Source organism: Gigantopelta aegis, chromosome 4 (genome assembly GCF_016097555.1).
Source record: "Gigantopelta aegis isolate Gae_Host chromosome 4, Gae_host_genome, whole genome shotgun sequence".
In the NCBI taxonomy this organism is placed as follows: domain Eukaryota; kingdom Metazoa; phylum Mollusca; class Gastropoda; order Neomphalida; family Peltospiridae; genus Gigantopelta; species Gigantopelta aegis.
The window spans coordinates 6038913-6058654 of NC_054702.1; the positions used below are offsets into that span (position 1 = coordinate 6038913).

The 19742-nt window shown below is 38.7% G+C and overlaps 1 protein-coding gene across 1 annotated transcript; it reads left to right on the top strand.

The window, feature by feature from the left end:
- Positions 1-1738: 1738 nt before the first annotated feature.
- Positions 1739-10767, top strand: LOC121372414 (probable indole-3-acetic acid-amido synthetase GH3.11). The gene is made up of 6 exons (XM_041498720.1): positions 1739-2684; positions 3672-3893; positions 4919-5046; positions 6997-7142; positions 9320-9402; positions 10281-10767. The coding sequence occupies exons 1-6, from the start codon at positions 1779-1781 to the stop codon at positions 10473-10475; spliced, it is 1680 nt and encodes a 559-aa protein (XP_041354654.1). The 5' UTR covers positions 1739-1778; the 3' UTR covers positions 10476-10767.
- Positions 10768-19742: the final 8975 nt, after the last annotated feature.

The following is a 19742-nucleotide window of genomic DNA, read 5'->3' on the forward strand; positions in this document are numbered from 1 at the left end:
TCTCTCTCTCTCTCTCTCTCCTACTGTGCTTAAGATTCAAACAGTTTCTTTTCCCACTTGACGTACCAAACACCACTCTTTAAGTATAGTAGACCATGCGTAAAATAACACAGTAAACAACCATTGCCTTTCAAAAACGTACGAGACACCAGAAACAAACTATTAAGTCTCCTCTATGGTTGTGACTATGAATAATAGACGTCAAAGGACAATAAATTTCACACAACATAAAATTATACTCTGTCAAAAAAGAAACGCATAGGTGATAGAAAAAGAAGTGTTTGATTTTACAAAATATAGGGTTTTTTTTTGTACAATGTTGCTGAATGACCATGTTTGTTAATGTTCCTGGAATGGGACAGCATGCCCAAATGCACCCTAAAACAAATTCAACGCACGTTATGGCACGTTGTGCGACAATTGCAGGAAATCGGCGTGAAATGGTCAGATTTTGGCGAATGCACGTGAAACTCGGGGAAAATATTGGGGCAGTGATGAGTATTTTAAGCTGCAATGCTGGCAATGATGCCTCATTTCCATTTCGACGTACATGAGTTACAAGATGCCAAGACTAAACCTGCCGAATCGAAACATTACAATAGTCCACCTCCAGTTAGGTGAATCGCAGTCAGTAGTCGCACGCCACATGAACGTCCATCAGAGCACCATTTCATGTCTCTGGGACAGGTACCAGCAGTTTCAATCAAATGAAGACCGGCCAGAAGTGGAAGCTCTCACATAGCAGCACAAGATCCTTGCATCCGGGTTCTGCACTTGCGTCACCGAACTGCCACAGCAACGAACACTACTGGACGCACACCTGGTTTGAGAAGGGTGTTTGCACAAACCATTCGGAACCGACTTCGAGAAGCTGGACACCGCAATGAACGTTTTGTCAACAACTGCTTCGCCCAAGTTGACATATTCGGTGGAGAGAGTGTCTGATGTGGGGAGCCATCTCATACACCGGCAGAAGTGAACTTGTGTTCGTACAAGGCAACCTGACAGCTGTACGCTACCAGGATAAAATTTTGGATCGACAGAGAGTACTCTTTCAGCAGGACAATTCCAGGCCGCAAACGGCACGTGTAACAATAGATTTCCTACAGAATGAGAACATTAATGTGCTGCCATGGCAATCAAGATCGCCAGATCTCAACCCCATTGAACATATATAGGACGGACTGGACAGACGTGTATGCCAGCGTGACCCGGAGCCTCAGACGCTTCCGCAACTGTCACATGCACTGCAGGAAGAATGGACTAGGATTTCACGTGCCCGGATTCAGAGACTCGTTCAGTCTATGCCAAGGAGATGTCGCGCAGTGATTGTTGCTGCTGGCGGCCACACACGGTACTGATTTCAGCGCCCTCGTGCGACGCTGTTTGGTGATGAAAACGCCTCCACTGACGTCAGTCCATAGCAAGAACATTGTCGCATACTCATGTCAAATTACACTGTGATACGATCATAAATAACGAAATTATGCCACTTTGTATTAAAGAGATAATTCCATGAATATTTCGCCTATGCGTTTCTTTTTTGACATAGTATACTTTAATTCGCTACATTATCAATGACAAAGAAACAGATCCAATAAAAAGTGAAACATAGTGCACTTTAGTAACTATTTGAAATTATTTTCATAATTGTTTTTAATTTCTTTTTTTTTGTAGAGGTGGCCGTTATATGTATTTCACTAGGAATGTGTTTTTTAACTCTTGACATTTGGCGGCATCAGCCATCCAAAAACCTAAGTATTTCGGCAATACTTGTTATGTATTTGGAACAGAAAGTGGTCGAATTAACAGGTTGGTGGACTTTAATGAGGTTTAGAAAAGACATCAAAGATATCAAGAATGTTCAGGAACAAACCCTGATGGACATTTTAAAAACTGGGAGTCAAACCAAATTTGGGAGGGATCACAATCTGAAGAACATTGCAAATACTGCTGAATTCCGAGAGAAAGTTCCATTGTCTTGTTACGACGATTACAGACCGTATATTGAGGCTATTATGAACGGAGAAAAAAATTTACTGTTCCATGAACAAATAGACTTCTTTGGGGCCACATCCGGTACTACATCAGGAAAAAGTAAACTGTTTCCTTTGAACGTAAATAAATTAAAGATAAATTTACTATTTGCGATAGCAACGAGTTTTGCGATGATTAGGAAACATATTCCTAGTTTTGGCGTTATAAAACCAATAGCCAACGTTCGAATCGGCGTCCGATTCCCTACAACAGAGACTGGAATAGAGAAAGGCTCTATTTCCGCGAAACTGATGCCATACAGGCGGTACCTATGCTCCCCCAGCGCTGCGTATGATATACTGACGGAGAAGGAGGGTCTGTATATCCACGCCGTCTTCACTCTGAAGGAGCCAGACGTGACCTACATCATGTGCCTCACCTCCTCTGTCCTCCTATCCTTTCTGCTGCTCATCAAACGACAATGGAAACAGCTTGTCCGCGACATCAGGCTTGGCCAGCTCGACCCAGACCTGAATATCTCGGACTCTATGAGAAAGAAGCTCGAGAAGAGTCTCCGTCCGGACCCCAAGAGAGCCGACGAGCTCACTGGAATCTTCCACGGAAACAGTTTCATCAACATCGTGCCGAGACTCTGGACGCACTGTTCTATGGTCAGCTCATTGGCAACCGGCACGTTCGAATTACAGGTACTGTAGCAACTAGTGATGATCCAATAATCGATTATAATCGAGAATTGATCGGCTGGGCTCTACCGGTCTGATGATCGGTTATAAAACCATCGATTATTATCGAGAATTGATCGGCTGGGCTCTACAGATCTGATGATTGGTTATCAAATTCCATAAACGATTGGCTCGAAAGATTTTAACTGTAATTTCTTGTTCCGTTTAGTTAAATTTTTGTTTTCTCTAACGACACCACTAGAGTACATTGATTTATTTATCATTGGTTATTCGATGTCAAACATTTGGTAATTTTGACATATAGTCTTAGAAAGGAAACCCGCTACAATTTTCCATTAGTAGCAAGGGATCTTTTATATACACCATCACACAGACAGGATAGCACATACCACGGCTTTGATATACCAGTCGTGGTGCACTGGCTGGAACGAGAAATATCCCAACGGCCCCATTGACGGGGGTCGAGCCTAGACCGACCGCGCATCAAACGAGCGCTTTACCACTGGTCTACGTCCAAAAGACTATATGTCAGAAGTTAAAGTGTTTTGTTTTGTTTAACGACACCACTGGTGCACATTGATTAATTAATCATCGGCTATTGGATGTCGAACATTTGTTAATTCTGACATGTAGTCATCAGAGGAAACCCGCTACATTTTGCCTATAGCAGCAAGGATCTTTTATATGCAATTTCCCCACAAGCAAGAAAACAGATTCCACGGTCTTTTTTCATTTGTGATGCAGTAGAAGTACCAAATGTTTGACATCCAATAGGCGATGATTAATAAATCAATGTCCTCTAGTGGTGTCGTTGAACAAAACAAACTTTAACTTTACCTGATAGCAGAGGGTTTCCATTCTTTATTTCTCTCGATTAAGCGCCGAAATAATCATAAATTAGACACCACATATCCATGCATGTAGTTTAAAATGTGCTGAGATGTTGTTATACAAATATTCGCGTTTTTTGTTGTTGTTGTTGTTGTTCAGGCGAACATCGTGAGGGCGCAGTTCGGTCAGACGGTGCCGATAGTGACGTTCATGCACGCCGCGACAGAAGGGCAATACGGCATCGTCGTGTTTGACGAGGGTATCACGAAGGACGGCGTCACGAGGGCAGATTTCGTGCCCATTCCACGAGCGGCCTTCTTCGAGTTCATCCCCCTGGAAGACGTCCATCGAGAACATCCCCGTACTCTACTGGCGCATCAGGTAGTCCTTCTGAACTTGATGGTGATCATCATCGTAAAAATGGTAGAAGTGATGATGATGATGGTGATGATGCTTATGATGGTGGTGGTGGTGGTGGTACTACTACTACTATTACTACTACTACTACTACTACTATAATAGTTCTATTTCTTTTATTTTTACTGTAGAAGTGATGATGATGATGATGATGATGGTGATGATGCTTATGATGGTGGTGGTGGTAGTAGTAGTAGTAGTAGTAGTAGTAGTAGTAGTAGTAGTTCTACTTCTTCTTTTACTTTTACTGCTGCTTCTGCTGCTGCTACTACTGCCACTACCATAATTATCATGATCATCATCATCATCACCATCATCATCACCATCATCATCATCATCATAAGTTGAACATTTTAAGCCAGATTAACTTCTACAAAGTACTCATCGAGAATTACTCTGGCGTCCAGTGGCAAAACCTAGTAACTCTTTGGTTAAATTGAAACATATATAAATTATATATATATATACGATAAAAATGGTAACTAATGATGACGCGAGTTGAAACTAAAGATGACGTGTGTTGTGCCTAATGAATGAATGAATGTTTAACGACACCCCAGCACGAAAAATACATCGGCTATTGGGTGTCAAACTATGGTAATGCAAACAAATAAGGTGATGATCAACATCAATATAAAAACTCAAGATTTAAATAACAAGAGTGTAAAGAAATGTTCAAAAATACAAATATCACAGATAGATACTGACTTTTACTCAAAATTTCAATTTGTGCTGTATTGGCCATTCTTAAAGAGACTGTTACACCCCTGCACCACGGTGAGGTTACAGCACGCGCAGGGGTGTGCCTAATGATGACGCGAGTTGAAACTAACGATGACGTATGTTGTGTAAGCTAATGAAGTCATGTGTTGTGCCTAATAATGACGCGAGTTGAAACTAACGATGACGTGTGTTGTGTAAGCTAATGAGCCATGTGTTGTGCCTAATGATGACGCGAGTTGAAACTAACGATGACGTGTGTTGTGCAGGTGATCCCTGGCTCGGACTACGAGCTGGTTGTGACGAATAGCCGCGGACTTTACCGATACCGAACACAAGACGTCATTCGAATCGTTGGTTTCCGTAACACTGCTCCTGTCTACAACGTCCGTCAAAGGTGAGCAATGCCTGTCTGTCTGCCTGTAGTCTGTCTGTCTGTATGTGGGCCAGTCTCGCTCTGAGATCTCTGAAACTCCCACCAAAGCTGAGCAGTATTTATTTATTTATGTAAGTATTTAAAAGGTCCATTTCAAACAATTCGTTTCATGTCCCGTCCGTTTTCTGTTATTGTCAATAAAAATAAACCCATGTAATATTGGGACTTCCTTTAAAACAAGTTTGTAATAGAGTACAATAACTCAGAAGACTAACAACTCTGATAAACAGGCTGACTGCCCATGTTTTGGTATAAACCCAATAGTGCCCATTCTTTGCGATAAACCCGTTCAGTGAATGAAATGGCAAACAAAAGAATACAATATATTATACAAGTCGTAAAAAGCTTGAAATTATCTCGAAATTTGGCAGATATTTCTTTATTAATCTATTACTGACAGTTAATGACTAAATCACTATTGTAACGACACTTTATTCGCAATTTTCACATTTGCCTAATGAAATATCAGAAATATTGGTCTGATGTCAATCCTTGAGGGAAAGAAAATATGGGTGTCAGAGGGAGATGCAAAACATGATACTCGAGCCAGTTTGATTTGCAAGTCCATCGCAAGTATGAACAGAACGGCTCATCTATAATCACCAAATGAGCTGTAATCAATATCCAATTGTTCTGATCTAGCATAGCACTTCAATGAATGTGCCAAAATTCATTTGGCGTGTGGTAAACCTCTAAAGATGTATACGTGTGACGACAATAATGTGGTAACTGTAACATGTTCGATTATCTTACATAATATTGCAGCTCGTATAACACTGAACAGAGTTGTAGAGAGCTGTGAAAAACACTTTCCAAATAATAACATTAGTGTGCTAACTTTAATACATAATCCCACGTGCTGTCAAGTCAACTGTTTGTTACAGGCATTGCACTGCTCCTAATGCTAGGCTTAGACTACCAACTGCAACGACAAAGTTGGCAAACGTTTTTTTCTCACGACTTATACGACTGTCCAGTTGCTAGTCTCGGTGTTCTTACCACTCGTTTTTTGTTGTATATCACTTCTACAACCGATTAGTTGTTAATCTGAGCGCATGTATTGTAAGTTGGCAGTTGTGGGAATTACAACGCAACCATCGAGTTGGCCAACGTCGTCGTGCCAGTTGACAGTCTTAGTCTAGCATTAGAGTCGTACAACGTGAACCCATGTAAAATATCGTTGAATCCAATTATTAGCCTGCTGCACTGCCGGGTTTTCATACAGGAGCAGCTGCTGCTGGTAGATTATCTGAGAAGTAGAAGAACTCGTGTAGGAAAGTGATTTAATAGCGTCAGACAGACACACATACAATTTGCTGTACCAGTTTATCAACCAAGACACACTCAGACAAAAAACTGGTCATATTATATTAGACATGCACTCAAGTATTTTATGCGCTATTTAAAGTAGTTTTACTGTTATATGACAAGATGAAAAATAAGTAAAACTGCAAGCGCTCGCTCTTTTGAACGCACCATCAAATCAGAACAGCACTGTAAAGAAGTTTTAAACTAAGAAAACTAAACTAAAAATTTTCATCAGCGCAAGTGAATAGAGTAGACCAGAATAGAACAGGACAGAATAAAATAAGTAATAAATGAATGACTATAATAAATAAATAAATAAATAAATAAATAAATATCGTAAATAAATAAATAAAAATGCCTATAACCTGCAGGTACGGCGGAAGCAAGTATACATTAGGATGTGGAGGTGTGTAGCGGGAAGGGGGGGGGGTTAGGGGGGGGGGGCTGACTAAGATGTGTTTATGTTATGACCCCAGATATACACTTGTATTAACTCTCTCTCTCTCTCTCTCTCTCTCTCTCTCTCTCTCTCTCTCTCTCTCTCTCTCTCTCTCTCTCTCTCTCTCTCTCTCTCTCTCTCTCTCTCTCTCTCTCTCTCTTTAGGACCACAGATGTCCTCAACGTTCGAGTTGAAAAAGTTCCTGAAAGTGTCGTCACCGAGGCTGTTGTTGCTGCTGCCGCGACATGGAACAGTGGATGTCTCACGAATTTCAGTGCTACGGAGAAAATCAACTGTGACAAACTGACAGGTATGACGTACACAAAATACCTGACAAGGTATGACGTACATAAAATACCTGACAGGTATGACGTACACAAAATACCTGACAAGGTATGACGGACACAAAATACCTGACAGGTACGACGTACGCAAAATACTTGACACGGTATGACGTACACAAAATACCTGACAGGTATTACGTACATAAAATACCTGACAGGTACGACGTACACAAAATACTTGACACGGTATGACGTACACAAAATACCTGACAGGTATTACGTACATAAAATACCTGACAGGTACGACGTACGCAAAATACTTGACACGGTATGACGGACACAAAATACCTGACAGGTACGACGTACACAAAATACCTGACAGGTACGACGTACACAAAATACTTGACACGGTATGACGTACACAAAATACCTGACAGGTATTACGTACATAAAATACCTGACAGGTACGACGTACACAAAATACTTGACACGGTATGACGTACACAAAATACCTGACAGGTATTACGTACATAAAATACCTGACAGGTACGACGTACGCAAAATACTTGACACGGTATGACGGACACAAAATACCTGACAGGTACGACGTACACAAAATACCTGACAGGTACGACGTACACAAAATACTTGACACGGTATGACGTACACAAAATACCTGACAGGTATTACGTACATAAAATACCTGACAGGTACGACGTACACAAAATACTTGACACGGTATGACGTACACAAAATACTTGACAGGTATGACGTACATAAAATACCTGACAGGTACGACGTACACAAAATACTTGACACGGTATGACGGACACAAAATACTTGACACGGTATGACGGACACAAAATACTTGACAGGTATGACGTACATAAAATACCTGACAGGTACGACGTACGCAAAATACCTGACAGGTATGACGTACACAAAATACCTGACAGGTATTACGTACACAAAATACCTGACTGGTATGACGTACACAAAATACCTGACTGGTATAACGTACGGTACACAATAGACGTTACACGATTCCTAAACAAACGTCAAGTTTAATAATTACCATATCATACGTGTGCATACTTGTATGTGCGTGTGTGTGCGAGCATGCCTTTGTGTATTTGTTATATCAGGGCGGTTCCAGGTAATAGAAAGAAAGAAAGAAAGAAAGAAATGTTTTATTTAACGACGCACTCAACACATTTTATTTACGGTTATATGGCGTCAGACATATGGTTAAGGACCACACAGATTTTGAGAGGATATCCGCTGTCGCCACTACATGGGCTACTCTTTCCGATTAGCAGCAAGGGATCTTTTATTTGCGCTTCCCACAGGCAGGATAGCACAAACCTTGACTTGCACTCACTCAGGGTTTGGAGTCGGTATCTGGATTAAAAATCCCATGCCTCGACTGGGATCCGAACCCATTACCTACCAGCCTGTAGACCGATGGCCTAACCACGACGCCACCGAGGCCGGTAAATACAGTTAGAAGTACACCTATTTCATTTTCTTTTGTCCTTAAAGTTACATTCTCTGGTTAACATATTATAACATCATGTACAAATGTGAAATACAAGCTCAAATGCACTTTTAAAAAAGTCGTGTGTGTTCGCTATGAACGGTTTATACCTACCCATTGAGCCTCGCGGAGCACTCACTCAGGGTTTGGAGTCAGTATCTGGATTAAAAATCTTTATTTATATTACTAGTTTTTACTGTGGTGTTCTTTAAAAATTTACCATTTATGAACATTTATATGTACTTTAATATTGTTAGAAGTTAAAGTGCATTGTTTAATGACACCACTAGAATACATTGATCATAGGCTATTGGATGTCAAACACCAGGTAATAGTTTGCAGGGGGCCAACGGAAAAATGGCACATGGACCAACTCGTCAAAAGGGTACCACGATGAAAAAACCCCAACTAAAACAGGAGGAAAAGGGGGAATAGCTCACATTGCCCCCCCCCCCCCCCCCCCGGTGTATCCGCCTCAGCTATATGTTGGTATGTAAGAGGTATGTGTGTTTATTCCAGACACAGACACGGTATTTAATTTTAAAAGAGGGGGAAAAGGGGAAGTGGATCCCGTAGTACCCACCCCTTGGATCCGCCTCTGCACGCACTCACGCGCACACACATATGCGTACAAATTTTTAAATTTTATTTCTATTTTTTGTTTAGATAATATCACTGGAGAAGCCAGGTATGTGTTCTTTGTGGAGCTGGATACCAACACACACATGACAGAAGTCGAAAAATCACAGGTATAGTTTAATTTACACCAAGGGGCGGTAAAAGCGTTCGCCTGAGGCGCGGTCGGTTTAGGATCGATCCCCGTTGGTAGGCCTATTGATCTATTTCTCGTTCCAGCTAGTACACTACACGACTAGTATATCAAAAGCCGTGGTATGTGCTATCCTGCTCGCCAGGCTATCATAGTAAATAAACAACCAATATAGTTCGTTGGTATAACATGTATATAGTATTAACATACGGGACGTATCAATGAAGTCAATCCAAGTGTGTACTGATGGAACAAATATGGGATCACACAAATAGTAACAACAAATATTGACTGGTAGGCAATTCAACACTTCTGACATTCAATCCCACATTACAGCTTTGTATAAAATACACACATTACCATGCTAGTAGTGAAATAAATTTGGTCTACAATTCTACGTGTTACTTCTTTTTTTCTATCGGTATTCGTTCTGGTAAATTAGACAAGTCAGAAAATTAACGTAGATGCTTTGCTCTAAATGATTAAACAGAAATAGCGTTTAAAATATTTAAATATCCCCTATGTATCTAAAATTGGAATTAGTTTAGGTTTGATACGAACCTGTGTGGATGATATTACAAAGAGAAAAAAAGATATTTACAGAGTAGAATAAATGAAAAGATTCCTTTAAACCGCTAAAAGAAAAGGAAAATACAAGAAATAAAAATAAAAAACTTTAAAAAAGTGTTTTGATGACACTTAAAACATAAGAGTTCCATTTTGATTTCCTAGATTTTCATAAATGGCCAATTCCATCTACATTTTCAAAGTAGCTCAAAATAAGTAAAATAAATAATTTAAACATTTTTAATTAAGAAACAGAAACGAAAGGGATTCAATTGTTTATTCTTGTTTCAGATTGATGCGAAATTGTATGAGATTTGTGACACGTACAGAGCGTTTCGCAATAATGGAACTATTCAAGAACCGGAGGTAATCCAGGTGGCGCCTGGCACGTTTGACGTCATCAAGCAGACGGCAGTTAATAACAACTCACTGTTATATATCGACCAGTTCAAGTGGCCAAGAATTCTTCGGAAACCAGATTTTTGAGTATTTTAATTAACAACAAAATCAAATGACAATTATTAAAGCAAGTTTGTGAAGATATATGACTTGTGTACTCAGGATATCGTGCCAGTGAAAACTAAAATGAAAGCACGAACATAAATTACAATTAGAAATATATATACATGTATAAACTAAATTAAACTAATAATGCTGATGTGAAAAAATAACACTTAACTATGCTTGTAGGCTTTGTAATCAATAAACAATTATATGTTATGATCCTGCTTGTTATTATGGCATATATTATATATAGTTTTTAGGGTGTATACTACCAAATCAAATCCCATAGACGACACTAGTAACATATGTGGCTAAAACTCCTACCTGCAGCGTATCAATCGACATAAACATCACGGATACTACCACCCCTCACCGTTAAAATGAAGCAAAAACAATTGGGGGTCAAGCTGCTCATTTCAGAGATAACGGGTAGCATTTATGAATACCCTAGTTCCGCACAAATTTTGAGTACTTTTTTTCACAGGTTCCCAGTATATGTTTCAAACACAAGGCTATTTCATACAGTGATACTAAATGAAATAAAATTGCATACATTTTTTGCCCAGGTCAAACTAATTTGTTTACAACCAACACACTCACATTTATCACCAACAAAAACGTCGTCTAGCAGACTTGTGGTGTTAACGTCTATATCTATCGTTGGATGAACCTCGAACTTTGACTCAGCCGAAAGTTATTCGGTTTAGTACTTCCTGTAATTCCCTCCATGGTTCCAATACTATAATACTTGTCGACAGACAATAGAACGTGTTGTAGTGTTTAGAGTAAAACACGGTGACAAAAACAGGCTTTTTTAAATTACAAAATGTTTGACATCCAGTGATCGATGATGAATTAATCAATGTGCTCAAGCGGTGCCGTTCAACCAGTGACTCATTATCAACGAAGAAGAAGACTCGTTCATTTCATAAAAATATCCCCCAAAAAGTTGGTGGGAGAGAGAGAGAGAGAGAGAGAGAGAGAGAGAGAGAGAGAGAGAGAGAGAGAGAGAGAGAGAGAGAGAGAGAGGGCGAGAGAGAGAGAGGGTGGAGGGAGAGAGAGAGGGAGGGAGAGAGAGTTAGAGAGAGAGAGAGAGAGAGAGAGAGAGTGGTATGTGTGCGCGCGCGTGTGTGTGTGTGTATGCGCGTGAGTGCGTGTGTATGTGTGTATGTATACGTGTGTGTGTGTGTGTGTGTGTGTGTGTGTGTGTTTGTTTGATTTGATCATCCTTTTGATTTATTTCAAACTGGATCAAGTTCATACAACGTGTTAGAAGTATAAAGCTTATTCAAGTACGTTTTTCACAATGAAAGGAAATGATGAAATGGATTCCTGTGTAACACCCTAGTTGTACACATTAATACTACGGTTAATGTGGTTTAAACAATAGTTAGCACATCCAAAACCGTATCTCTGAAACAAGACTGATTCCAGAAGAAGTTATGAAACAGTTGTCAGGCTATGTAACCATGTCTCAGTTAGCTTATCCAATACTCTATCTCTGCACAAGACTGATTCCAGAAGTTATGAAAGAGTCGTAAGGGTATGCAACCATGTCTCACTGCCAGGTGCCTTGTCTGTAGAGAGAGCAGTTCCTGACCACGATATATGGTTCCAACTTGGTCTGTAGGAGGATTGTCACTTTATAGTGTAAAAAACATTTTCCTTAAGTTTAACGACCGTAATCACTTTATATATACACCAATATTTTTTATATATTACAATTATTTGTATTTTTATTTCTTAATACATTATGTATTATATTTGTAATTTCTCTTTTGTAATTATTTTAAATACACACAATATTACACATATATATATATATATATATATATATATATATATATATATATATATATATATACATACATACATACACACACACATACACACACACACACACACACACACACACACACACACACACACACACACTCGTCAGGGGTCGAAATTGGCTGAAATTCCTACCAGATAATCGGTTCGGCAAGCTACAAATTCTGCCGGTCCGAATCAAAACCTCCCTTACCAAACACGATTATATAGGCCTAGTATAATAATTTTAAAAAAATACATATATATAAACAAAAGGTAAACGAATGCCTAAGAATAAAATTAAAGTGTAACTATGATTTGAATTTGAAAAATGTATAAATAATAACATGTTAGTACTAAGTATAACTCTTATGATTGTCCAATAAACATATAATAGGCTTATTCCATGTGCACAAATTACAATGTCCGGAAAATATTTATTTTTTAAATCACACCGTCCCCATTTCTCAAAAATAATAATAACAATAATAATAATAATAATAATAATAATAATAATAATAACAACACTTTTTTTTAATATTATTTATTTTATTATGGCCTTTTCTAACGTCTAAGATTAAATTTCCGATTGGATGTTTTTATCAGTTATACATTTTAATTGATAGTATTTACGGACCAATAGAAAGATGGCATGTAAACACGTACTGAGGAACGATGGGGATAGGGGACGGAATTACCAATGTCACGGGATGGTAATATTTCCACCACTGCATGCATCTATGTGTGTGTGTGTGTGTGTGTGTGTGTGCGCGTGTGTGCGTGCATGCATACATTATTAATACTCGAGGAGGAGAGAAGTTTGAGATCTAGACAGAATATAATTTGTAAATGAATTATTAAAGGGACATTCCTGAGTTTGCAGCAATGTTTAAGATGTTATCGACTAACAGAGACTTTTTAACGATTGTAATTACATATCGAATATATTTCTCTGCATAAAATATTAGTGGCTGTATATTAAACGTGTTTCTGATCGTTATAATATTTGTACTAGGTTAAATTTCATTTTATTTCCTAAAAATATTATTTGAAGACAAAATCCAGTTTGGGCTTCTTAAAAATATTAAAACGACCAGAAACACATTGAATATACAGACACTGATATTCTAAACAAGAAAATATATTTAATATGTAAGTTTAATCGTAGAACTATTTTATTAGTCGAAAACATCTTACAATGCAGCAAACTCAGGAATGTCCTTTCAATGTTTTAATATATATGTATATATATATATATATATTGTCTAAAATGTATATGTATTTGTTTAAACACCTTAATTTTGTTCCCTATGACTTCAGTCGAAACCTGAGAAAGATTGGTTACATGTACAAGTAGATAACATTGTCCGCATAGACGTACGGGCTCCCATTTTTGTAGAGGGGTAGGCTGTTGTTTTCCCGAAAATGCCCGAATCTGGATAATAACGTTTATTTATATTAGCATTACCACCAAACAGCTATACAGGGTTACGAACGAATCACTACACATTTTCCCATGGATTGGTTAGAATGATGGAAACTCATGGCAAAAAGGTCTCAGGTTAGCACATTTTGCCCGAATATCTCGATTGTTTCTGCCTGAATTTGAAGAGTTGCTCCAGCACTAAGGGGCACTTGGCCACCCACCCCCTGCTGCCTTGTCTCGTCCGTCCGTCCATCCGACCTTCCATCTATTTGTCCATCCATCCATTCACTCAGTTAAGGGGCTGGACGTAGCCCAGTGGTAAAGCGCTCGCTTCATGCGCGGTCGGTTTGGGATCGATCCCCATCGATGGGCCCATTGGACTATTTCTCGTTTCAGCCAGTGCACCACGACTGGTATATCAAAGGCTATTCTGTCTGTGGGCTGGTCCCTTGCTACTAATGGAAAAAGTATCTGAAAAGATCAGGCCCTTCTAAGGGCCACTACTGGGACAACCTAGGGAGACAACCAACAACCGCCATCAGTAGGCTAGGTTCCAATAACGAGCTACTCTCGATATGGCCTCAGACCACAATTAATTTCGCTATATGTTTCTATATAGCCTTAGTGGCTATAACATTTTTATTAATATCAGCAGGCCCGTGAAGTTTTGTATGTACCTTTGCCTGCATGGGGGACACATACCCTGAAAAGGACAACCCCTGTTGTCCAGCTCTTTCTCCCAGCATATTGGTTTAAACAGACACACCCTCTAAACCAGGCCGGAGTACACCCATTTTATACATAAAGCACTACTTTTGCATGGGCCGGAATTACCACAAACAAGTCTTCAATGTCAGCAAGTTACACATGTTTACAAACTACATGCTATCCCCTGTCACTTCAGTCAAACCGTTGCCACTTCATAGCTGTCTGCCATGAAATAATCACAGTCAAACAGCAGACTACTTGCGCGGTGAAACTTCCGGATTTTCGACAACCAAATGGGAAGATAACTGTAATCTGAGGCCATATACTAAAATTCTAAAATTATACGTAGCTCCCCTTTATCATTCGAAGGATCTTTCGCCCAAATTCCTTCATTGAAACTGCACAACCTTTCTGTTTTTGGCTTAATCCTACGGGACTTTTCAAAATTACCATAACACCAAAACAACCGCCTGCCCGCTACCAAATCCTGTCGGGCTGCTGGTGCTCTCTTGCACCTGCCTTTACGGGCGGTCCCCCCTCGCACCCACCCAAACCCTTTCCTGTCCTAAATAGAGGAGCCGGCCTTGTGCCCATGACAGGCGTGCGCTACAACAGCTTGCTCTGAATGTGCACGTAAACCCTTGTTACATCCTGTCCATCTCTTCACTCCCCCCTCGACCCTTCGACTTACGTTTAATTTGCCAACACGTTTAACTCAAAGCAGTAAAAGAACTCGAGGTTGTCATGACACAAACTTAAGATCATGTTACTCCAACAAACAAAAGCAACGCGGGGGATTAGTGTGTGAAAGACCGGTAAGTGGCTGGGTGGTTTTTTTTATTAAACAGACGGAATAAGTCAATAATGCACCTAAGTTCACGGTCGGATCATTCAGCGAGTGTGTAGTCTACACAAGTATAGATAAAGAGACTTTTTGACGTAGACGGGTCACCTCGAACGGTTTTATTAATAGACCGTGCGCTTGGCAGACGAAAACACGAAGCCAGTGATCCGTCGTGTCAGACTAAGGCTTGAAACGTGGGTTAACGTGACGGTTTCTTTCTCTGTAGGTTTCATTATCGACCGAGTCCAATATACGTGACGACAGCATGCACCAATTTACACATCTAACTGCCAATATCATGCTTCGAGCGTGGCACTTAGATTTTCGAAACAAATATCAGGTATCACGATAAACAAACATCTTTTACACCGCCACTGAATTAATTAATAAATAGACGGACGGACGGACTGACTGACATGGGTTTTTTTTTATGCCATGTACATGTCATACTGATTATAAATATTGTATTTTTTATATATATAAATGCTGGGAGGGCCTTAAAGGGACATTCCTGAGTTTGCTGCAATGTTTAAGATGTTATCGACTAACAGAGACTTTTTAACGATTGTAATTACATTTTCCTGCATAAAATATTAGTGGCTGTATATTAAACGTGTTTCCGATCGTTCTAATATTTGTACTAGGTTAAATTTCATCTTATTTCCTAAAATATAATTTGTTCGTACGTACGAAATTATTTGAAGACAAAATCCATTTTGCGCTTCTTACAAATATTATTAATAATTTAAGACGACCAGAAACACATTGCATATACAGACACTGATATTCTAAACAAGAAAATATATTTAATATGTAAGTTTAATCGTAGAAATATTTTATTAGTCAGAAACATCTTACAATGCAGCAAACTCAGGAATGCCCCTGTTGGCTGATCACAAAACCGTGCATTGTTACAGTAATGAATTAGAGAGAGAGAGACAGAGAGAGAGAGAGACAGAGACAGAGGGAGGTGGAGGCAGAGAGACAGCCGAATATTAAATGGACATATACTACTTTGAAACACTAAGACATATGTTTTACTATTAGAACCGTTTTTGATAACTAAAATCATACTTTACTTAGATTTTATTGTTGATATTATCCATTTCCGTACATTCGAGGTATTTTTGATCATCCTGGTGTTTTTAATATCCCAAAATGTATTTCTCATATTTTTAAAAACCCACGTGCGTCAGAGAGGTAACAGTTATGGAGTCGAGTTTAAGTCTATTTTTAGAGAGTATTTCACCATTTCAAAGTCACAGACTCATGTTTCACTCAATTGTAACTTTATCCAAATGTGTTACAGGCTTGTTGATTAACTAAACTTAGTGTTAATTTTCACGGGTTGAAACTAGGGTCTGTCCCTTTAACTAAACTTAGTGTTCATTTGCATGGGCTGAAACTAGGATCTGTCCCTGTAAAGAACAAATAACATTTAACTGAACGGTTTTTAGATAAGACGATTGTAACTGTTTGAGAATGTTAATATTATTCATCTCTCTCTCTCTCTCTCTCTCTCTCTCTCTCTCTCTCTCTCTCTCTCTCTCTCTCTCTCTCTCTCTCTCTCTCTCTCTCTCTCTGGGATGGTGCATATAAAAATCCTTTGCTGCTAATCGAAAAGAGTAGCCCATGAAGTGGCGACAGAGGGTTTCCTCTCTCAATATCTGCGTGGTCCTTAACCATATGTCTGACGCCATATAACCATATATAAATGTGTTGAGTGCGTCGTTAAACAAAACATTTCCTTCTTTATAAAAAGTTGGGTTTTTTTAAATACAATAATTATAGTCAGTATGACATGTACATGGCATCACCAAAACTTGGGGGGGGGGGGGGGGGGGGCGGGCATTGTTGAAAGGGGTGCTGTCGGGTTTCTTCCTCCCTCTCTCTCTCTCTCTCTCTCTCTCTCTCTCTCTCTCTGTGTGTGTGTGTGTGTGTATCTCTCTCTCTCTTCAACTCCCCCCTCCCCTTCTACAGCGCACAGTACACATATAATGTAATGTAATCATACACGCACAGCAAACATGTAACATGATCCAACTGTTTTTCGTGATTACATTCACGAAACGTGGTAAATAATAAATGGAAATGGCGAAAACGTCCGTGTCACCGAAAGTACGAGTGCTAATTAACTGGACGGATGATTTGTTATTATCTGTTGTTTTAAAACTGATTTCCTTTCACTTGTGACGAGTTGGGGCAGGCCATAGCCCAGTGGTAAAGCGCTCGCTTGGTGTGCGGTCGGTTTTGGGATCGATCCACGTCAGTGGGACCACTGGGATATTTCTCGTTCCAGCCAGTGCACCACAGTTGGTATACCAAATGTCGTGGTGTCCTGTCTGTGGGATGGTGCATATAAAATATCCCTTGCTACTAATGGAAACATGTAGCGGGTTTCCTCTCTAAGACTATATGTCAAAATTACCAAATGTTTGACATCCAATAGCCGATGATTAATAAATCAATGTCCTCTAGTGGTATCGTTAAACAAAACAAACTTTGTTACGAGTTTGACGAGCCACGGCAGAACAGACGGTGGCCGGGGGGGGGGGGGGGGGGAGGCTTTAGACACCCAATAATTCTGAATTCAATAATCCCCTTTTATTGTCATTTACCAGCAAATGTCATGGTGCAATTTACAACCCTTGCGTGATACAAATTGTTAACACACGTATTATGCTTGCCCTTCCATAGAAACGCCATATGCAGTAACACATAAAAAGATGTCTAAAATATACGATTAGAAAACAACTAACATGTAATATGAAACATTTATTTATATAATATTAACACAATATGTACAATATTCATTATATATTGAATAGTTGTATGACTATGAAATACTGAATTGTAAATGGAGTATTTCTATTAAATACTTAATTGTAAATTGACCCTGTCTAAATTAATTAAAACTGATTTAAAACTAGTTCTGTTTAAGACTGTATAACTTGTAATGAATTCCAAAAGCAGGCTGACTCTTACTAAATAAATGGTTATAAATTCCAAATTTCCATTAAATAAAAAATTGATTACAAATGTTCCATTAAAAAAACACACCTTAACAATTGTAAATGGACTTTCTCTTAAATACTGAATACAAATTAACTAAATTAAACAAGAAACTACACTGCTCCACCAATGATTGTAAGATAATATGGAATTATCGTTACGGATTTTAGTGCCATCACCATCAGAAATCACAGACAGCGTAATGACAGTCAGAAATGGTGACCACCATCAGAAAGCATGGCCGTTATCAGAGCTCACGGACACAAAATATGATATCTACCAGAATTCGTGGTCACTGTTAAAAAAAGAGGCCACCACCACAAATCGTGATTTCCAGCACAAAATATCGCTTCTATCAGAATTGTGTGCGTCTTTCAGAAGTCGTGTAATTGTCAGAGGAGAAACCGTGGTCACGGTTACAAATCGTGACCGTCAGCAGAAATCGTGGTCAACTTACGAAACTGTGGTTTGTATTAGAAATCGTAGTCAACTTAAGAAATTATAACCAAAATCCGAAATCAAATCGTAATTGTAAAATACATATACTTATCTGAAATCATAGTCAACATAGAAATGGTTGACATTATCAAAATTAACAGTCAGCGTTGTTAATAACTGTCATTATCATTATCAGTCAACATTAAAAATCGTTATCGAAAATCGTAGTAATAAAACATGACCACTATAGCAATTCGTGGGACCGGAAACAGCAAGACAGCAACAACAGTCGTCGTAACAAATAACAGACCATCATCAATGATTGGCTCGTGGTACCGCACGTGACAAATCAAAAACAAAAATCAGTGGAAAACTGTTCGGGTGCCATAAATACCGGTATATAGCTGGAAAATGAGTAAACAATACATAGCGAAATAGGGAAGTAAACGTCAAACGTCCTAAATTACAAACGGTTGTCAGGTATTGCAAATGTAAATTAAAAAAACCCACACACACACCCAAAAATCAACAACATTTATATTCTGTTTAGATGCGTAAAGTTTTAGTTAGTGAATGGAAAGATAGTTGATTTTTAAGTATAGGCTATGTCAACTTAATTATTTTTAATATCATAATTTTAGATATTACAATGAAAGCACGTAGCACGCTTAAAACCAAGTAAACCGTCATCGAACAAAAATCAAAGTTTAAAACAAAAAGCGATAACCATGTCAAACAATGCAGAAACAAATTAAATATTGTCACCAAGAACGTTCGGACAAAGTAATAAACAAATTAGATATGTGAAAAATAATTATCTATAGTAACAGATACAAATATAAAACAAATAAAACAATCAGAATATAGTATAAAATATTCTTTATAATATATTTTTAAAAGTAACAAGGACCATTCAGTTATAAAAAAATAAATCGGAAGCCTGCTATACAGGTAATACTACAACATACTTTAATACTGTTAGCGTCATCCAAATAGTTCGGTGTCCAGA